This window comes from Solanum verrucosum, unplaced genomic scaffold, assembly GCF_900185275.1.
Source record: "Solanum verrucosum unplaced genomic scaffold, falcon-dt-bn FXZP01000038.1, whole genome shotgun sequence".
NCBI classification, from domain to species: domain Eukaryota; kingdom Viridiplantae; phylum Streptophyta; class Magnoliopsida; order Solanales; family Solanaceae; genus Solanum; species Solanum verrucosum.
In genome coordinates this window covers 2,254,672-2,276,900 of record NW_026020564.1, presented here as the reverse complement: position 1 = coordinate 2,276,900, position 22,229 = coordinate 2,254,672, and the positions used below count along the sequence as shown (strand labels likewise).

Sequence of the window (22,229 nt, the reverse complement as noted above, 5' to 3'; positions counted from 1 at the left end):
TCATTTTGTGATTGTGCGTGCAGGTCCCATGATCATATTTTGACCTGATTTTCATTTTCGAGTTCTTTTATTGCAATATGGGTATCATTATGCTTATTTTGACATTTTTGTCACTAATTTGATAACGAATCATTCGGAGGCCCTTCAAAAGGGAAATGTTCCATAATAGACGTTCGGGTATGGTTTTCACCTCGAGGTAGGCTATGGTTCCTTCTTTAGTTCTTTTTAGACTTGACTTAGTTGGTTTATATATATATTGAGTTGCATCGATCGTTAGGAAGATTTTAGGATTAGATTGTAGTCTTGCATGATCCTTAAACTTTATATGACCATTTTTGAGTTGTTTAGCTCAGCTTTTAGTCGATAAGTCGTAGTATAGGTTGATCTTTGATCTTGGTGTTGATATAGTATCCTTAGAAAACTTCTAGGTGGAGTAAAACTTAGGTTACCCCGTGTTGTTTTATTTGGTATGATTGCGTACTTGTAGTTATATTTTTGAGTCTTTATTTCGTAAATGTTATTTATTTGGGACGGATGTCGTGTACTTGGACTAGATGGAATCCCAGGTTAGTACATTTGTGATGTGACATGTGTTACCAGACTTGTTGTATGATGTGTTTTATTGTGATTGTGTTGTTTACATTTTCATGTGCAATCAGGCGTTTGTCATTTTCATTTGACTTGTTTATTCTTGAAAGACTAGGGAAAGATATATTTGATGAATTGAGATGATTTGTACCAAGTTTTTCCTACTTGTTGAGCTCCAAATGAGCGAATCACTGTTTAATCAAGGAAAATTAGGATTTTATGAAAAATGCACCATTTCAGAGTTTTTATGACTTAAAATGGCTAATACTTGGTTTTATGAGTTTTGGAATATATTGGTAAACTTTTTCACTGGTAAGCTCGAGGAGATACTTCAACGGATCATTAACTGAGTCCCAAGTTATGTTTCTATTGCACTTTATTTGTTGATGATTCTGATGTACCATTCCGGGCTACTCGAGGTTTCTTCTAGGCTTCTACTTTTATGCATTAACCATCTTTCATTGCATCACCTTGTTTTGATCGGTTTAGTTATGACAGCCTTATATTTGAGTGTTTCTTGCTTGTTAAATTGTGTTATCATTCTCTCTATTCTCGATAGTTGATTATCGTTCCATAGAATTTTTAAAATCCTTATATTATTACAATCATGCTTTCTTGTTTATATATACATGATCCCTCTATGCTCGTTCTACCTATGATGCCTACTGAGTACCTCATGTTTTGGTACTCATACTACAGTTCTGCATCTTTTTTCTGATGTAGTTCCTTTACAAAACACCATTAGTGAGCGTTGAATCTCCCATGGCCATTGCAGACTCGGAATGCCGTGACCTCTTGGTGTCCGTAGCCTTGCTGCTTTTCCTTCTTTTGTACATGTCTATGTATTTTGTATTTTGGTTAGATAGACTTGATGTATATAGCCTTTTTGTGATTAGATGTTCATGTTCCGGGGATTGGTTCTTGTGTATAGTTTGTCCTTATCGGTCACTTTTGGGTTCGTTTGTATATTTTGTATCATATTTACATATCTATGTTATGAACCTATTATGTATCTATAATACCTCAGAATTTTGAACTAGAGATGAAAAAGAGAGAAGGGCAATCCATAGAGGGGTTCACGTGCCGTGAAGAGATCCACAACCCATCACCCTATCCGTGGAAGTTGCACCCATCGACTGTAAAGGACCACAGACGCCTAGACGGTTCGTGAAGTCTTCCTTGAAAAGGACTTATCAAGTTTTGAGTTTTGGGTAAACTTCAAACATATCTTTTAGCACAAAATGAATTAGGTGGACCATAACCTATTACATTAAAGGTCTTTGAGTCCTCTTTTCAACACCACCAAGTTTGCCTATTTTCGAGCTTAGAGTAAAAAGTTATGCCCGTGTTAGTGAAGTCCTATCGAGCAGGGAAACATCACGACCCACTAGACGGGCCTTGGTGCTTTAAACGACCCATGAAACCACTTTTCTCAGTCACCTCATCAATTTTAAGTCAGGGTCATATTGGTCTTTCCCCCTATGCGTTTGGTACTTAAAGTACATTGGTCTAAGCCTAAATTACGTTGTTTTACTTCATCTAAGCCTAATTAGTTACTCAGAAACTACCTAAAACATTAATTCTCCTAAAATCATCAAACTTAGAAAGAAAAGAAGAGAAAGAGACGACAATTTCTCTCCAGAACAAGCAGAGCTCTCCTTCAAGTTCAGCCTCGAAATCCACAAGATTTCTCCATAGTTTTCTTCACCAGGTATGTGGGATTTCACTAGTGGATTCCTTTCATCCATTAAGTCCCTAGAATTCAGTCAGTTCTTCAGTTTCTCCATGAATTGATCAGACCTAAGATTCCTAAATTTTAGGGATTCATTGTAATTTAGTTGCTATAGTTTCTATGATATTAAAAACATGTTGTTTTTTTTTTGGAGAATTAGTATAGTCCCATGTATAAAACTCATAAAGCCTAACTTGTGTTAATTATCCGTATTTCATGAATTATAATATTGTTAGGTAGATTAGTCAGACAATCATGCTTCAAAATTCGAATACCATATCCCTCAGTATATGTATGATGCATTCTCAGATAATTATCAGTATTTCGAGCTATCCAGTATTACAGTTGCATTTTGAGTTTTAGATTCAGTTGGGAGTAAACTTAGCACCGAGCAGATAAATGGATGAAGGCTCACTCATCAGTTTAGGCTGAGACCTTTAGTAGCAAATCCCTAAGTCCCAAAACTATGACGCCACCGTAGGTTCTGAAGGGGTCACCCGTCAGATTAGGCTTGAAACCCTTGTTCCTTGTGGACATCAGTTAGTGGATCCACAGACTTGTTTGTACCCTTGGCAAGGTATGAACACCCTTCCATATAGGGTTACATGTTGGCCCCATAGTTAGCTCAACTTGAGTATGTTGGTTAATAGTATCTCACACAATGAGATTCATGTTGCATTGACCATGTACTAAGTATTTATTTCAGTATTCAGTTCAACATGTTATATCTCCATGATTAGTACTTGGTCATTGCATTTAGCTCAACTTTCAGTTATGCTTCGGTATATCTATTTCCATGTTCAGTTTCTATATTGTTCAGCTTAACACATATTCCACATGCTCAGTACATTACATGTACTGACACATACTTTTGTGCTACATCATTTTATGATGTAGGTTCAGATGCTCAGCATCCAGATCGTGATTAGTTTGACTTCCAGACTGTACTTAGCAACTTTAGTGATGAGTCCTCATAGTTCGAGGACGATAGACATGCTTTACATTTCAGTATTTATCTTTTCAGTTTCAGACTTTTTAGAGTTAGCTGGGGCATGTCCCAGCAACTCAGATTAGTTAAAAACTTTCTGACATAGATTAGATTCAACTTCAAATATTAAATTATTTTTAGCTTCCGCGTAGTGCATGTTTTAGTTGAACTTGTATAGATATGCCATGTAATGGATTAGCTTGGGGTCGATCACTTGTGACACTAAGCGCCGTGTTGCTTCTAGGGGTAGCCTCAAGGCGTGGCAATATCTTTCTTTTTGCTTCTGTTTCTTCCTTTAAAGTTATTTGGGTTTTGGCTTGACTAAGGGGGCCGGGTAGGGATAATAGTAGACGTCAACACAACCCGATTTTGGGTCGTGACATTGAACCCCTCAAACAAGTTCAAAAATATTATAACTTGTACAAAGGCCCAAATTCTAAAGTGTGACGTTAAAATTTAAAATTTAAAGTCGGCTTTTAAACAATACATAATTTGTATAATTCAAAAATTAAAAACTAGTTTGAGGGGGTCTATACCTTTAACTACTAGTAATAAATAATTTTAAATCTAAAATCTATATAGTCGATTAAATAGAAGTAAACTCGAGTTTTGTATCAAATAATTTTTTTGTCAAACCAAACAATCACAAAGGAGAAATATCATTGTAATAATTCAATTCATCACTTTTTGAATATTTGATTTCTAATTTATATTTTGAACAATTATAACATATATAACTTATATGTATGATTTGGGAGATGATATAAGGGTTTAGGGTGGATTCAAGAAATTATAATAAATACAATTAAAACTATCAAAGTTTGGAATCTCGTGTGATCGTGGTACACTTGCGCAATCACATTGATGAGGAAGATTTTGTTATGCACTATATGGCCATGATATTACGATTGCTTTGAAGGTCATGCAACCTTTGTTTGACATTGCAATGAAATCATGCAATCTTACTTAAGAGCTTGTTTAGTGAATAAGTGCAATTGTTGTGGGTGAGGACGATTGTGCAGAAGGACAAAATGGTACAACATGAGTACTGGCAAAATTTTCATTAGATTTTCGGCTTTTTTTTAGGGAAGAGGAGCTCATGGGATTCTCCAATACCCTATGAAAAATACAATTTATTTTGATTGAATTTAAATTATAGATCATAGAATTTGAATTCCAAATTTGAAAGATTTTGACCTAATTTGCTAAATTATTAAATTAAGATTTAGTTCACGAAGTTAGATTCTAAATGAGACACTAATTATGAAAATGGACCACCTAACTTACTTTTGTGTGTTATTTGTTTTTCATAAATTGAAGCCGTTGAATGCCATTTTTGTTGGAGAATTGAATAGTACTAATTGAGTTGAGGAATCTCACTAGATTCAAGGTGAGCAATACTTCTTTTAATCTTCTTACTTTTTAAAAAGCATGATTTGAAACTTGCATATCTAATATATTACTGAAAGAGCATGCACTATGTTGTTTATGCTACTTTACCTATCATATTAACTCTCATATGATTATGATATGATATTGTTAAGACTTCATGAAGCATGATTTAGAAGTGATTCTTTTTACAATAGTTGCCTTGCTATATATATAAAGAAAGAGAGATTTGATTAATTTGATTTCACATATTATTTATTTGATATATGATTTCTTATACAAATTATACATGCTAGTATTTGAGTGGAAATCAATATCAAACGGTTAAATCTAATATATTCTAATATCCACAAAGACACAAGGATTTAGATCTACCGATTACCTACTATTCGTGAAAACTCATATATTTAATTAGGTTTCACGGATTTCACATGTATATGCAAGGGCTCATGGTTGGATTATTAGATCTAGTACCCCAATCCATGAAGCCCCAACAATTGTTGTTGATTTTAGTTTGATATTACATGTTGGTGCTACTTGTATTATATGTTTATATTATTGTATTGTTATATACAATGTTTTTCAATCTCATATATTATTTTGATAAACTTGCTTTGTGGGGGTAAGACAGAGGAGCACGGTGATAATTTCACTGTGCTTAGGCTCACGATACCCACTGATTACTTTGTGTAGATCTTATAAATAGTGGTATTGCGAATTATCGATAATTTAGTTTGATCGAGATCAAATTCTAGTTCTAACTAAAATAACCCAACCATGTGTCATAGTGACAACTCACATTATCTTTTACTTATTTTTTATTTTTCGTTAGGGTTGTATTGCTCAATTTCTTGTATTCAGATTTTCATAAGCGCTCCTTAATAGTTAAACAAAATTTTAGACTATAATTTGTTTCATTTTATTTCTAAAATATTATGATGCTTTTGAATTTCATAATATATCCTTCCTTTTAAAGAAAAAACATTTTGTTTAAGAGAGGATAGTAACTCGTTACGTATCGGATTCGAAAAGATTGATCCATTACACTTATTTGTTCTCTTTTACTTATATTAGTCTAATAAACTAAAAGTAATTTTCATATTTTATTTGTTCACTGCTTTAGCAAAGACCAAAGAAACATAAGGTATGAAAATTCTACATTTGAAAAAATTCAAAATAGAGTAGTTGGTAGTAAGTAATAGTGACAAAAGAGAACTAAAGCTGTCATAAATAGGAAAACATAGAATTAAGAGCCAAACATATTTCTTTATAGTATTTAGCAAAATCTTCACTTTAAAATAATTTAATAAATGTTCCAACCGAAAAGTCTGAACAGGAAAAAAAGAAAAGAAAAAGAAGAAAGAGATATACCCAATACTTTCTCTGTCGGCCCCTCCCTCCCAAACCTAGGGTTTTAACCCGCACCGTCAAAATCCGATCCCTACCGGAGCTCCGTTGCTGGATCGATCTTGACACCGGCAATGTCGCCGGCGTCCGATAACTCCCTGTCGGATTCTCAAACACAACGTTTAAATGATCTTTCGGTAAGTCCAGTATATTCTGTAGTTTAATGGTTTCTTCAAATACATTTGATTATTTTCTAATGTTACACTGAATTTACGAAAGATCTATCAATTTATTTTGTATGATTATTGATTTTTGTAACTTTTATGGTGAATTAACACCTACATTGTATTTCTATAGCTCCTTTAGCTCCAGGTTTAGTCAACTCGTATTGATGGAACATAGCTGGATTGTTTTTATAAGTATAGATGGGAAGATTTAATTTTTTACTTGTTCTTTGTTAATTTTCTCAAAGGAAAAATGGTGAACTTTTGCCAGCTAGGCTTATGAAATGAAAAAAAATGTATTGCCAGCTATGTTTTTGATCAAGTTGAGGGGTGAATTTGTTTCATATGTTGTAAAAAGTTTGATGTTCTAATGGAGACACTGCTGTACTATGGAAGTTCATGGCTAATTCAGAGTTTTGGTTGTGTAGTATAATTGTGAATCTTGCAGGATTCTTGTACCCTCAATGGAATTTTTTTGTTCATAGAGATAATATGAGCTTCTTTCCATAATTTAACAAATTCAATGTACATCTACCTTGTTTTTGAGAAATTAAATGTCAAAGACATTAGAAATCAGTTCCAAGTAGGTAATATGAACAGTGGCGGATCAATGATTTTTACTGAGAGGGTTCGAAAAATGAATGTGCAGTGTTTGAGAATTGAACTTGGAACCTCAAGGTGAATTTTGAATTCCTAAAACACTAAGCCAACCTCTACTCTTATGTTCAGGGGATTCAATCTATATATATATATATATATATATGGAAATTTTTTAAAAATTACCTTATATAGATGGTGTAATTTTTTGCCGATTGGGTTAGGGTGAACACCCTTGGCCCCCTCTAGATGTACCCATTTATTGACTATGTCACACATGGGAGGCTCTCATTTCAAATTTTGAGGAAGGGAAAACATTTATCTAATCTACATTTGAGTATTTGTTAATTGTTAATTCTTTTTTTTAATGACCGTGTTGTTCGGGCTAGCTTTCGCGTACCTCGACTGATTCCACGGGATACCTACCATCTCCCATCAACAACAGGTACCAAGTAACTCTGTCCACCAAGACTTAACATATGAGAAGAATCACTTAGTTTTTTTTGTCTCCGCTGGATATTGGACCCGAGGCCTCATGGTTCTCAATCACTTCATTGACCACTAGGCCACATCCTTGGGTGTGTTAATTGTCAATTCTCTTGCTACCAATAATTCCATTTTCCATTTTTGTGAATATAAAATTGAAAAGGCCCGTGTCCAAATTAAGTGGAATAGCTATTGAGGAATCACCGCTCGTATGCAAATGAGGCATTGTTGTTGTTGTTGTTATTGTAAAATTGGAAGATTATTATTATAAGTATTTTGGGCTGTTATTTTCTTGACAGATTGTTTCTCCTGAAGAAGCAACTGTAGAACCTGATGAAGTACTATCAGTTATTGAATCTTTGAAGAGAAGAATTGCTTCTGAACGTGCTGATTATATTAAGGTGCTCTTTCTGTATTTCAGTTTGTTCTGCATTCTGCCCAACAATTAACCTGAATTTTGATTATAGTAAAGTTACCTTTAATCAAAATTCAGGTTAATTTGTCTCAAAAAAATTAACCTGAATTTTGATTAAAGGTAACTTTACTATGTTTGACAACTAATGAGACCTGTGTTCTTCTCGTCTCAGAAAAGGGTAGAAGGAAATACACAAAAGTTGGAGAATTTGACAAAGGATCTTTATAATTTGGCAACAGAGAGAAAATGTCTTGAAATTTTTGATGCTGATGGAAGAATTGATCTACTATCGAAAAGACAAAAGGATGCACTTGATATGCAAAATGGCATTGATACCAGTAATGCAGATGATGATAGTAATAGCTCTGAAGATGATGGATACGCCACTTCTGCAATTCTTTTAGGATCAAGTATTGCAGTCAAGAATGCCGTACGGCCCATTAAACTTCCAGAAGTAAAACGCATCCCTCCATATACTTCATGGATATTTTTGGATAGGTATGTTATGTCTTCACAAAGTTCACATCTGCTGTTGAAGTTTAATATTTGCATCCTTAACAGCTTGTGGTTTCATGCACCCCCGCTATATAAGTAAAGGTTCCTCTAAAACTGTACATGTATTGAGAATAGCTATTAATCATTATTTCTCGTCTTTGATTTGCTTGTTAGCTGTTAATCTCATACCAAGAATAGGAAATTTTTAACCAATGTCTGTATTCTGTAGTGACAGCAATACAGACCCCATATCCTCTTAATTTATAGTCTATAGCAGCTTTGATCTTAATCTCTTGTATGATCTTTAGCTAATACTTTAATATTGTATACTTCAGGACTTCTTTATGATTAATTTTCCGATAGGCGTATTGATCAACTTCGATGCAGTAGTAGATTTAGTTGATTCTTGTGTTAGATTTGTTTCCTCCCTCTTCACAAAGAACTTTTCTTTTCTTACAAATAAAAGAATCATTAATGAACACCATGTTTGGTGTCCAAAATTATGTACAAGCTTTGCAATTCTGCTTGAGTGATACGCTATCTTCCACCAAGTTTTATCAGCTATCCATACAACATGCTATTTTCTCTTTATTACCAAAAACACAAGTGAAATAAAAAGGATCTTTTAATGCTTCCTACATCATTCTCACAGTTAAGAAGAAATCTCCTGTTCAATTTCTTCCATATACTCCAGAAGGGACAAAGTGGTGTCGACTTCCATGTTGCCTTCCGCACATCAACTTTGTTAATATATCCTTGTTTCACATAGTAGTTTGTACAGTCCCTCTTTTCTTGGAAGTTGCCTCCCAGAAGTCAGGATGGAAAAAATTGATTCTTTTCTTTATGTGGATTATTGTAATGGTTTTCGGCTTTAGGGCTGTGACGAATGTCTAGATATTTCATTTTCTTATTTTTTATAGATGCTGTCCAGAGCCAGGAAATTGACCCTAAATGTTAAATTTCCAGTAACATCACATTTTGATTGGTGTAGTGTCGAAGTGTTAATTATAGCTATTTGCAGTTGTATTCTTGTAATTTTATTTTTCTGGTCCTACTATGAGTTTTGCAGAAATCAGAGAATGACAGAGGATCAATCTGTGGTTGGTCGTAGAAGAATTTATTATGACCAGAATGGTGGGGAAACTTTAATTTGTAGTGATAGTGATGAGGAAGTACTTGAAGAAGAAGAAGAAAAGAAGGTGTTTGCAGAGTCCGAAGATTATATGCTGCGGTTGGTATAATTAAGCTACTTGAATTCAATTTTTTCCTTTAGTAGTTGTCTTCTGGTAAAAAGAGAAGCTTTTTCAGGGAAAACTTATTTTATTTTTTTTAGTTTCAAGAAAAACAGTGGGTGTCATGTTTTTCTCTGAAGGAGTAATCATTCTTTAGCTAGTCCATTGGGGTGGACCATAAGGGGGTTAGTACTAGAGAATTGGATCAATATTCCCCCCCAATGTTGTTCAATATCCCCATTGGAAAGATGCATCTGTTACGTATGCTATGGTTATTTTTTTGGGCTTCTTTCATACTTGTCCCTTCAGCCAAACTTAATTAGCGGCGCTAGCCCAAATATACAGAATGTATATACTAATTCTGTATATTATATGTATATTTATACTTAAATATACAAAACCTATACATTTGCTGGCTATTTTGTAAACTAGATCATCCAAAGGCATTGGACTGTAATTATCTCTACTTTTTTTTCTTTTTCCGATGTGTTGCTCTGTTCTTTAGGATATACTTAATCGTAAGCTAAATCTTGTTTTTGAGTACCTCTGAATGTAAAGCTGTTTTTATGTCACAAATGCAATGGTCAAGATAATGTATCTTTATCTGCTTATTCACAGAATGACTATCAAAGAAGTTGGCTTGTCCGATATTGTGTTGGATTTGCTAGGACAGTGCTTGTCTAGAAAACCTAGTGAAGTGAAGGTACACACGTGGTTTTGATATTTTTTTACTTTACTATTAGTGCCCATTATTATCTAATAGAAAACTGGTCATAGTGCGAACTCTGGTCCAGCTGTTTCCCATTTTTTGGTTTTTGCTGACTTTACAGAGATAAAACACCATCAAACATTTATACAGGCAAGATATGAAGGTCTTGTTAAGGAAGATGATGCAGGCACTTCAAAGAATGAGTTCACTGAAAGTTCTTTAGATTTATATCTTGCCAAAGATCTTGATGCTGCTCTGGATTCTTTTGATAATCTATTTTGTCGTCGATGTCTTGTGAGTATATCTTTGGTTATTTCTCTTTACTTTTTGTCTGCCAGACCACCACATTATATGTTAGATCAAATCTTCTATCTCGCTGGTGTTTTGTTTACTACCACTAACTACTTGTAATATGTTCTCCTCATTTTGCCCACACTGGCAGGTCTTTGATTGTAGATTACATGGATGTTCACAGGATCTTATATTTCCTGTACGTTATTGGTCTTCCGACAGATGTTTCATTACCTTGGAACTGTGTGTACTCGAAATGGGATGCTTATGATGTCTTTTTACATTAATTAGGCGGAAAAACAATTACCATGGTACTGCTCCAATGCAGATATGGAGCCCTGTGGACCAAATTGCTTCAGCCTGGTATCTGTCTTCTCTTCTATTGTACAATGTCTGTAGATTGAGGATCAATTCAGCGTCCTGCTTTTTTTCTTATGTAAAAAATACTAGCATTTCAAATTAGGTATCTGTTCTGGTTTTTGTACCACTTTTTGGACCAACTACCTCCAAATCTTATTTTGTTTTATTTACCTAGGCCAAAAAGTTCGAAAGTAATGCTACAGTGATCTCTCCTCAGTGTGCTAGTCATGGAGAAAAATCCATTCTGCCATCTGATGTTGCTAATAATACTCAGATGCCAGGTAGGAAGCATGTATCAAGAAGATCGAAGTGTTCAAAAGGTGAAGGTGCTCCAAATGCAAAAAACATCTCTGAGAGCAGTGATTCAGATATTAGACCCGTAAATGATATCACTTCTAATGAGCGCTCTTCATCTCCATCAAAAAGCAAATCTGACAATAAAGATGGCAGCAACAAAAGGAACAGCAAGCGAATAGCTGAACATGTTCTAGTTGCCATTAAGAAAAGACAGAAGAAAATGGCAGTATTAGAATCTGACTCTGTTGCAAGTGAAAGTCTAGGTTTCAAAGATTTGAATCTTCACTCTATTTCACGGAAGGAAAACGAAGATGCGAGTCCATCTTCACAAAAAGCACAATGTCATAGTGCTAAAAGGTCTAGGAGGAAAAACTCTCCGGTTTTGGACAGTAAAAATTCTTTGCAAGGCAAGGCTTTTGGTTGCAAATTGATGGAAGTTTCCAGTGCAAAACCTGTGACAAATTATGATGACACATTGGGGAAAAATGAATATGTGGGTGAGAATAACTGCAAACAAGAAATAGATGGTACTAAATCTTGGAGACCCATTGAAAAGGCTCTCTTTGAAAAGGGTCTAGAAATGTTCGGTAGAAGCAGGTCGGTAAACTCCAAAACTTTGATTTGCTATATCTCTGCTCTTGCTTATTTGGCTTCTGTATATGTGGTGCATTTCATATAAGTTTTTGGTGTTTGGTATTATAAGATGTGAAGTTATTCACTGGCTCATCTCTTGCCTTCTGACTAAAAATGAAAATGATGCACTGCATTTTAGTTACATGCCTTGTGCTAGCCTTTTGCTTTACACAAGTTGGTCTGGATAACACCATTGTCCAATACAGAAAAAAAGACATGCTGGCTTGGATTGCTTTTTTGATGCTGTGGATTCCAATCCCACAATGAAAATGCAGTTAACTGTTATGGATTGGTTTGATCCTGATGGTAGTCAGTAGGAAGACTATCTGCATTACCCATCATACGAGTACCTGTCCAACTTGGCCTGTTATGGTTGCCACCGATAAAAGTGTGCACCAAGATTTTTGACTGCTCAAAGTATAAAGCAAGCTCTTGTCACTAAATTGCAATCCTTTTTTTTTTTTTTTTGATATGTCGCTAACTTGCCATCCTTAAATGAGAGAGAATGTAAATTTATCCTAGGGTATTGTAATGAAAATATATAAAGTATAAACATTGAATAAATAGATAATACGAAAAATAGCATCGAATCACAAGATGAAGGGGTGAGTATGAGAAGGAAATGAAATATAAATAATATAAAATAAAAAATATTTTTAGAATAATAAAAATAAAAAGGAATTCAAACTAATAGAACTAAAATTAAATTGAAACAAAAAAAATAAAAATAGAAACAAAAAGAAGAAATTAAAAAGTAATCAACTGGTAATTACACTACCAGCAATTCACCATGGAAATTGGAGAGTGTAATTACCACCTGCTAATTACATCCAATTACCTGCTGACCAAGTATCATGGCCCAACCAAGCATGATAGACAATGTAATTACACCCAATTACACCGAATTCAATTACTAGGATGACTTTCCAAACAGGCCCTTAGGAAATCAGGATTGGTCCAGACTTATTAAGATGAACTGAGACAGCCTAAAAGCTTTGTAATAATAAAAATTCAGTTGAGTTGTTCAAACCACTGACCGAGAAAACCTATTGAGGAACTCTTTTGTGTTTCATCGGTCACGAATACTAAACTTTTTCCTTTGAATGATAAATTTGAGTGCCTTTGTCATTTGTATTATCACACCTTTGATTGTTGACCTTACTTATGAACTTTATTTGTTATACAGCTGTTTGATCGCTCGAAACCTCATGAATGGTTTGAAGACATGCTGGGAGGTTTTCCAGTACATGAACAATTCCGGGAATAAGTTATTCTCAGGCACAGGTGATGGGATGGATGGCATTCTTGAAGGTGGTTCCAATGGTGATGGTCAGGAAATCATGGTCAGTGTTTGCTTTTATTATTTATATTTTGCTTTATGTTCTCTTGGTAAGGGAAGTTGAATCATAGCCCACTTAGTTAAATCCTGTTGTGTTAAAAGTTTCATGATATATTTTAGGGTAATGAACCTCGAAGAAGATCCAGATTTTTGCGTAGAAGAGGCAAAGTTCGCCGATTAAAATACACGTGGAAATCCACTGGATACCATGCAATTAGGAAACGGATTTCTGAGAGGAAGGACCAACCCTGTCGGCAGTTTAATCCATGTGGCTGTCAAGGCCCTTGTGGAAAGGAGTGTTCCTGCATTGTAAATGGGACCTGCTGTGAAAAATACTGTGGGTAAGCCATCATTTTTTTCTTGAAATTATATGAGATTTTCTCATTTAACATTTGCTTTTTACATATAAAAAAAAGAGATTGCTATGAGATGCCATGAGGCAAGACTCAGTTTCTTTTGCCATACACGTTTCAATCACTGATTTAATGCTTTGATTAGCTAGTGATCCTTGAATGCTTTGCTATTCTTGTTTCGTAGATGCCCAAAGGGTTGCAAGAACAGGTTTCGTGGTTGTCATTGTGCCAAAAGTCAGTGTAGGAGCCGTCAATGCCCTTGCTTTGCTGCTGGCAGGGAATGTGATCCTGATGTTTGTCGAAATTGTTGGATCAGGTGCGCTCCATTAGTCATGCTGTTATTTTCTGTTGCTTTCTAGTTCCCGGAAGTTGTAACTTCTTAGTACTTGCTAATCATCTTGTCCTTCTAGTGGAAAGTTGTCGTGGCTTTACCCCTCAAATCTCACCTTTACCAAAGTGAACGAACTTAATTTTAGCACTCGATCTTTTTTTTTTTCCTCAAACAATTCATGTGCCTGTTATTTGGATTTCCCAGTTGTGGTGATGGTACGCTTGGGGTTCCTCTGCAAAGAGGTGATAGTCATGAATGCAGGAATATGAAACTACTTCTCAAACAGCAACAAAAGGTACTTATATTTGTTATTTCTTCTTGAAATTGGTGAAGGTTTACCACGTAGACAAGTAATATGTTTGTCTTACTTTCCTTTTTAGTCTGTTTAAAAAGAATGCCTCTTTCCTAATTTGGCAACTCTAGGCTGATGATGATGCATTATGTTCGTCTACAGGTACTTCTTGGAAGATCTGATGTTTCTGGCTGGGGGGCTTTCTTGAAGGTAAGATCTGACAATTGATGGGGATACATATAAGCAGAAACATGTTTCTTTGGGCCTAACTTTAAGCATTAATTTCAGAATACTGTTGGAAAACATGAATACCTTGGGGAGTACACAGGTGAATTAATTTCACACCGTGAAGCTGACAAGCGTGGCAAGATTTATGATCGTGAAAATTCTTCATTTCTCTTCAATCTTAATGATCAGGTATGAGATATGAATACCTCTATACTCTGCTATTTGTATTTAGTCCCAAAAACTCTCATTAACTATGTCATATGAATCACTTGTCTTTTTTCCTTCTGCAAAGACTTGTGATTGTGAAAAATCTACATTTCTCTTCAGTCTTAATTATCAGGCATGAGACATGACACCCTCTATACTCTGCTCTTTGTATTTAGTCCTTCAAATTAACGGTCTCATCCACTGTGTCATATGAATCACATATCTTTTTGTCCGCTGCAGTTTGTGCTTGATGCACACCGGAAGGGTGACAAACTAAAATTTGCAAACCATTCTCCTGTTCCAAATTGCTATGCTAAGGTAGTTAAATTTACATAAAAAAATTACAGGTCATGTTAGAATTCCCGTTTATTTATTGCTGATATAACTCTTTTGACAGGTCATGATGGTGGCTGGAGATCACAGAGTTGGTATCTTTGCTAATGAAAGAATTTGCGCTGGAGAGGAACTCTTTTACGATTATCGTTATGAGCCAGACAGTGCACCTGCCTGGGCAAGGAAGCCCGAGGCATCTGGTACTAGGAAAGAGGATGCTGCTCCTTCAAGTGGTCGTGCTAGGAAGCATACATAATTGAGTGTCCATTTAACTGATTTTTTGATCCGTTAGTTCTCATTCTTTTGTGCAACTCATCATTGATGACCACCAGATAGAGCTTCTAATCATTCCATTCCTGGAGAGGCCATTGCAATCTCCATGTTAACTGATTATAGACTTTCTTTGTTTTGGACTAGGCCATTATCAGCTTCGAAGTATATTCAAGTGGGAAAATGATTATAGGCTGAGTAGCTTCATCAAACATTGTTTTTCATGTAACAGAGAATGCACATTGATCAATTATTTTCCCAAAATCATCTTGGAATATCGTATCTTGGGGGAATTAAGATGTCTATCATCCATGAAATTTATTGATCGTCTTGTGCTGTTATAGTAATTTTTGTTCTATTGCATAAGACCTGGATGAGAGCATATACCAGTACAAGGGAAACTGGCGAAATTCAATACTGGTTTACTTTTACATCCTCATGCCTCAATGGCCCCTAAAGGTGAAGATCTCTTTTCGACTAGCAAGTTTAGGTACTAGGTTCTAAGGGTATGTTTGGTAGGAAGGAAAATGGTTTTTGTTTTTTGGAAATAAGTGATTTTCTTACACCATTTTAGTGTTTTGTTAGTAAGAAGAATAAATTATCCAATCTTAATTTCTTTATCTTTCGCTTCAGTCTTAATTATCAGGCAAAGAGACATGACAATTGTTCTTAGATGAATTAATAGAGATTTATTTTATTCCAAATACGCTAGTGCTACAAGTCTTAGTACAAACATAAGAAATAAAAAAAAATTCTTATTTATTTATACACATGCACCGACACGTGTATAAAAAAAATTAAAAAAAATAATATTTATACACGTGTCGGTGTGTGTATCACCACACTACTTGAAATTGGGTCTTGGCTCCATGTTGGCACAAAAGGTGCATGAAAATACAAAAGAAATTAATTGAGAGGGGGAGATTGAGAGGGGGAGGGGGGATACTAAGACCCTAGTTAAGTTAATATGTGTCGCTAAGATTTTGGTTATAGTTTAGGGGGATACTTATGTCTTATCCCAATGTTTGAGGTGTGCCACTAATAATTGTCTTAGTTTTCTTTATAGTAAAACTAGTTTCTGGACACACGCTTTGCACGTGTATTACATGTGAGTTTTTATGAATTTGTTAGAACATAAAAATTCTGTGAAAACATAATGTAATGAGTAATAAAATACTAATTTGAACCTAAATAAAAGTACAAATTAAAGAAGTCTAATAAAGAGAAAATACAAAAAGAAAAAAAAAAAAACTTATAAGAAAAAAATTACAACTTACACATTCTTATTAGGGCTGTAATCATAACAATATTGATGAAAAAAGAAATAAAGAATCAGTACAGAAATTTTCAAGTTCTTGTCGACTTCTTCTCCCATATAGCCGTACTTGAGTCTTATCCCTATATATATTAATACAAGTTATTGCCACAATTTAAGTTTTCATATTAGGACATGAAGTTAATTAATTGCTCCAATTGTTTCAGTTTGTTTGTCTTAGTTTCCCTTTTAGTCAAAATTTGGAAGGGGGTGGTGTTTAATACTACTTAGGTGATTGAAACATTTAATTATTCAAATTAGATTTCAAGCAGATAAATATATGCTACTCTATGGAAATGAAGGACCAAAGTGGGTGAATGTTGAATACGTACAAATATAAGTGATTGCATAAAAGTTAGTCTTCTAATCAGATTTCAAATGGAGAAATCTTTACCACACAATGAAAATGGCACAAGTACCCCTTTAAACTATGACCAAATCCCAAAGACGCACCTTAACTAAACTAAGGTCCTATTACCTCCCCGAATTAATTTTTTTTTAGTAATTTTGTACACCTTTTGGCTTACGTAGCACACTCTGTGACTCCACGTAGTTGAGGCGCGTGGGAGATGTTTGAATGCCACGTAAGTAAAAAATGTGTACAAAATTGGTTCAGGGGGTAATATGACCTTAGTTTAGTTAAGGTGTGTCTCTGAAATTTCGGTCATAGTCTAGAGGGGTACTTCTATCTTATCCCAAGAAAATAAGAAAAAATATTTTCAAAAAAATAATACTATAAAAATAAAAAATTAGAAATCAAAATTTTAAAAAGTTTTAAAAAATAAAATAAAAAGGATCTTTATACACGTGGTGGCACGTGTCTATCACCGCACTACATAAAATTAGATCTTGGCTCCACGGAAGTACAAAAGGTGCACGAAAATACAAAAAAGAAATTAATTCGGGGGGAAGTAATAGGATCCTAGGCATGTTAAGGTGTGGCGTTGGGATTTTAGCGGGATTTGCTTAAGCGACCCCTAGTCGCTTGTGCGATACCTGAGACAGTTTTTGCTGCAAATTTCGGGGTTTAATCCCCATTTCACCATTTTTGAACTTGGGGAACCCTTGGATGCAAATTTTGAAAGGATTTTCTATGCTAGATCAATTGGGTAAGTTTTCTTAATCCTAAACCTTCATTTGTCATTGATTAATTATGATTTTAAACATCAAAATATGATGTTTTGATTTGTGAATGATGAGGTTTTTCAAGAAACCAAGTTCTTAACTAAAATGGAGTTTCTGAACTGATTTTAAGTCCTATTTTAAAATGATTTTCCCTAATGAGTTCCTAAGGCCATGAGTAATGTTTTCAAGTATTAAATATTGGATTCAAACCTTAATTTTGAATTGGGTATTGTGTTGATTGACCCACCTTTCAATGAAATTGTTGTAGGTGTTGCTGTTTTCATAAAGTGATTGTGAATACTTGTTTCTGCATAGATTGTGTGGCTTTGGAAGTAATTTAGAAGAGGAAGACTTAACTATTGGAGTGAATTTTGATTGATTTAAGGCAAGTGGCTTCCTAAACCTTGTATTCTAGTTGAATTCTCATGCTTCCTTCGTTGATTGTGTGTTAGGAGTAATGGGGATGAGGTGAAGGGTTTAAATTGTCCACTTGTTATATCTAAATAAATAAAAAAAGGTTTAAATGAAAAAGGCTATGTGATGAACATGATGATGTGAATTGCCTTACTGTGACCCTTGTTGATTGATTGATGAATGGCTTGAAAGCATGATTGTGGATTAGAATTGTATGAATTGTTGTCTCTTCCGCGTGGTGTGATATTGCTTGTATGCATTGGTTGTGAATATCGTGATGAGACATGTGATGATTTATGATGCAAGGTCTTTAACGACGAGTGTTTATAAAGCCGATTGGAAATGGTTCCGGCTAGTGATTTGATATAAAGCTGATGGGAAATTGTTTTGGGGTGCAACAAGAGTTTGTATTCTCAAATGATATCAGAGGGGTTTGCATGTATTGTGGAAATTCCTAGTGATATAAAGCCGATAGGAAATGGTTCCAGCTAGTGATATAAAGCCGATGGGAAATGGTTCCGGCTAGTGATATGATATAAAGCCGATTAAAAATGGTTTCAGCTAGTGATGTGATATAAAGTCGATGGGAAATGATTTCGGCTAGTGTTATGATATAAAACCGATGGAAAATGGTTTCGACTAGTGATATTGTGCCGATTGGAAATGGTTCCGGCAAGAGATTGATTATTGTGACTTGATGCATTTAATGCTTTTGAGTGGCTTACTTGTTGATTGTGATTAATGTACTTATTACGTTTTACTGAACTACTTGTCATTGAGATTGACTTATTTGATTTGTTTGATTGTTGAATTGTGAAGATTGAACTGTGAATATTGGGCATGTGAGCCGTGTATTGTAGAAATTCTAGGCTGGGTTGATTTCTATGTAGGTTTTAGTTTGAGAAGGTTTGGTTGAAGTGTAAGGGGTATTCTATTTCTAGCTAGATGCTTTGTTTAGTAGGTTACTTGTTGGATACCGTGTTGTTGGTACTCACCCCATGGCTTCTACACTTGTGTAGGTTCCAAACCCGGATCCATGTGATCTTCTTCTTCTCCCTCTCCTGACAGTTGAGGCTCGTGAAGAATTTGAGAGGTAGCTACTAGTCATCCTGACAGACCCCCTTTTTTTTTTTAAAGCTTTGTTCTACTTGAGGTACAAAGATTGAGGCTTGTATTTATTTTTGAATTCTGTATTTTCTTTAGTGGTTTGTACACGTAACAACTAGATTTTGTGGGTGTTTTTTTAGAATGAATAAGTTTTCCGCCTTCGTCTTGTTCTTGCTTTACTGTTTTCTGCTTTTTTCTCTTTCTTTTGGTTGGGTTGAGGCTGACTTGTGTTGGTGGGAATAGACAAATGCCATCATATTCGTTTTTGGGTCATTACACTACTGGTTAACCGTAGACCAAATACTGGAGCCCGAAATTTCATCCAACTTTGACGAGACCTTTCTACGGCCCGTAGGACTTTCTACGATCCGTAGACCCAAACCATAGAACTTAACTTTTAACCCTAAATTTCACCAAGTCTGGAACCTTTTTACGGGATATTAATACATTTCGTAGAACATTGGACGGACCGTCCTGCTCAATCATCGAATGAGTTACTGAGACTTGATTTCCAAATTATTTTCCCCACTTCCTACGACACTGGTCTATGACACGTAGAACTTTCTACGAACCATAGACTGGTCTCATAGACTTGAACTAGTAGCCCTCTTTTGGCTTTCTTTTCCTATTTCGTATTCCGAGGTGTTTCAAACACTCACTTGTAATGACCTAGATATCAATAATACTCATCGACAATGACCTCAGTATCAATAATACTTGCCGACAATGACCTCAACATAATCACTGTACATCCCATCACAATGTTCCAAAATCAATGCAAATAGATATGTTCACACAATAATGAGAAAAAATAAATTCAAGTAGTTCACATCAACAACAAAACTATCAAAGCATCCCATCATTCACCAATTCAATATCAACACTCAAGGCAATCCACTATACTTAATACAACATTGTCAACACATTGCCTTTTTCATTATTTCCTTTTCAATCATTTAGATTATTCAATTTGAGGAATCAACCCCGTCACCTCATTCCCATTACTCCCCAACACATACACATGGAGAATTCAAGATTCTACAAGCTTTAACAAGTTTTAGAAGTTCACTTGCCTTAATTCAAGCATACAATCACTCCGTAACTTGGTTCTTCCCTTTTTGTTGAGTCTCCGAATCAACAAAAGCTATAAAAATAAGTAATCATAATAAGATTTCAAAACTAACAACACCCACATCAAGCAATTCAAAAATGGGGTCAAATCGACTCAAAAACCCAATGCCAAAAATAAGGAGTAAATCTAGAATTTACTATGAAAATCTGTTGCCCAAGGAATTTAGAATCCAATGGTGAAAACCATTTTGAAAATGAAGTTGTATTCAACTCAAAATCACCATTTTTCTTAAAAATTCAAGTTCTCGAAGAAAAATCTTCAAATTTATGATTCCAAAACCTTGATTTGAACACTTATAATCATGCATAATAATGGGTAAATGAAGAATTGGAGTTAAGAATTGTTACCCAAATATTTCTCCTCGAAAACCCTTTTCAGATTGCCATATCAAAGTCCTCAAAGCTAAAAAATGGTAAAATGGGGGTTATGACCCGATTTTTGAAACATTCTGCGTAGGTGACAATTTACTCTTTGCGATCGTGATGACCAAGGCTCATGATCGCGTTGAGTTAGAGAGGGTCAACTCACTTATATTTACCATCGCGATCGAGACTAGGCTTCACGAGATGGTGATGCACACAGAAAAATACTCCCGTGATAGTGAGAAAATATTTTCCGCGATCGTGATGAACAAAATGCTATGCACCTGATAACAAAAATCAACAATTCATAAAATTAAAAAAGTTCCTGATATGACCCTCCAAATCCGTTCAGAACCCTGTACACATAAACGAAATATGCCACTCAAGAAAATGGATGTTCCAGATCCAATGGAATCGTCAAAACAAGAATTCGAGGTCTCCTTGACATGAAACCTTTGAAAGTCACAATAAACAAACATAACGCCTAAAAAGGACAAACCAAGATCGGAATCTCTAAAAAATTCAACCAAGGCTTAAAATCATATCCCAAATCCAACGGAACTGTCGAAAATCCGATCTAAGCATCTGAACCCCAAATGTTAATCAAAGTCAACTTAAAGGCTAAATCTCACAAAGTTCCAACTTAGGACCTCAATTCCACGAAAAGACTTTGAATTAAAAACCGAAAACTCTCTTATAACATTTTCCACCTTTTGGAACTGATGGAATCAATGGAATTCCATTCCGGGACTCAAAACTCCAAAAGAAACTAAAACCACTTTTAACAAATTAAGCCGTTTAAAACTCTAAAATTTCCACAATATACAATTTTTTACTCAAAACTCAAAACCAATTTTCACGAACCAACCAGAAATGACTCGGGCAACCCTCGGGAAGGGTAAAATAATAATTTTATGAAAAATTCCAAAAATGACCTTCTGGGTCATTAAATTCTTAATTAGTTTTTAAAATTCCATTGTGAACCACTTTTGGTCATATTTCTCTTTATCAAGAAATCGAAGAAGCTATACATGGGTTTTCTCAAGCCTATTCATATGCTACCTGATTCTATGATACCGTGGGACTTTAGGGATCTCCGGTTCAATTATGTACATAGTTGTGTAATTTATATGCGAATTAAGATCGATAAAATGAAGTTTTACAATCACCGACTGAAACCCATTGTCGAATCCTACTCAATGAAAATGTATCAGTCCACTCCTTAGTGTCCAACATGTGCTGTCACAACTTGAGTCAACATCTGAATGGTGTTCCAAAACTCAGTATTAGTGACGATATCCCAAGGGGGTTGCACTCCTGTTGCATTGGGACCCTCTAATCCAGCTTGGACTGGTGGTTCCTGAGGATTCACAATCCTCCTAGCAGGATGCCCTCTAACATTTCTTCATGGAGGAATGATATAAAAGATATGTGTAAGCACAAATTAGAAGAAACTCGCATAGAGTTAAACTCTATCACATGAACAAGAGTATGAAGAAAAGAGACAATTCCTAATATCATATAGCTTTCCTATTATAGATGTGGTGCGCTTCACACCGATAATAAGGACTTTACTAGACACGACTTTGTACACACCCTAGGAATCTTGAACTCTGTGCTCGGATACCAAGTTTGGTA

The 22,229-nt window shown here is 35.1% G+C and overlaps 1 protein-coding gene across 2 annotated transcripts; it reads left to right on the top strand.

The window, feature by feature from the left end:
• Positions 1–6,002: 6,002 nt before the first annotated feature.
• Positions 6,003–15,398, top strand: LOC125810223 (histone-lysine N-methyltransferase CLF). 2 transcript variants are annotated; one of them, XM_049489725.1, is made up of 17 exons: positions 6,003–6,241; positions 7,651–7,752; positions 7,939–8,264; positions 9,331–9,492; positions 10,112–10,196; positions 10,353–10,496; positions 10,645–10,692; positions 10,785–10,856; positions 11,029–11,747; positions 12,970–13,126; positions 13,243–13,463; positions 13,660–13,791; positions 14,011–14,101; positions 14,261–14,308; positions 14,387–14,515; positions 14,774–14,851; positions 14,931–15,398. In XM_049489725.1, the coding sequence occupies exons 1-17, from the start codon at positions 6,179–6,181 to the stop codon at positions 15,120–15,122; spliced, it is 2,769 nt and encodes a 922-aa protein (XP_049345682.1). In that variant the 5' UTR covers positions 6,003–6,178; the 3' UTR covers positions 15,123–15,398. The 2 variants fall into 2 exon arrangements, with proteins under 2 accessions (XP_049345682.1, XP_049345683.1); XM_049489726.1 differs by having other exon boundaries at positions 6,029–6,241; positions 11,128–11,747.
• Positions 15,399–22,229: the final 6,831 nt, after the last annotated feature.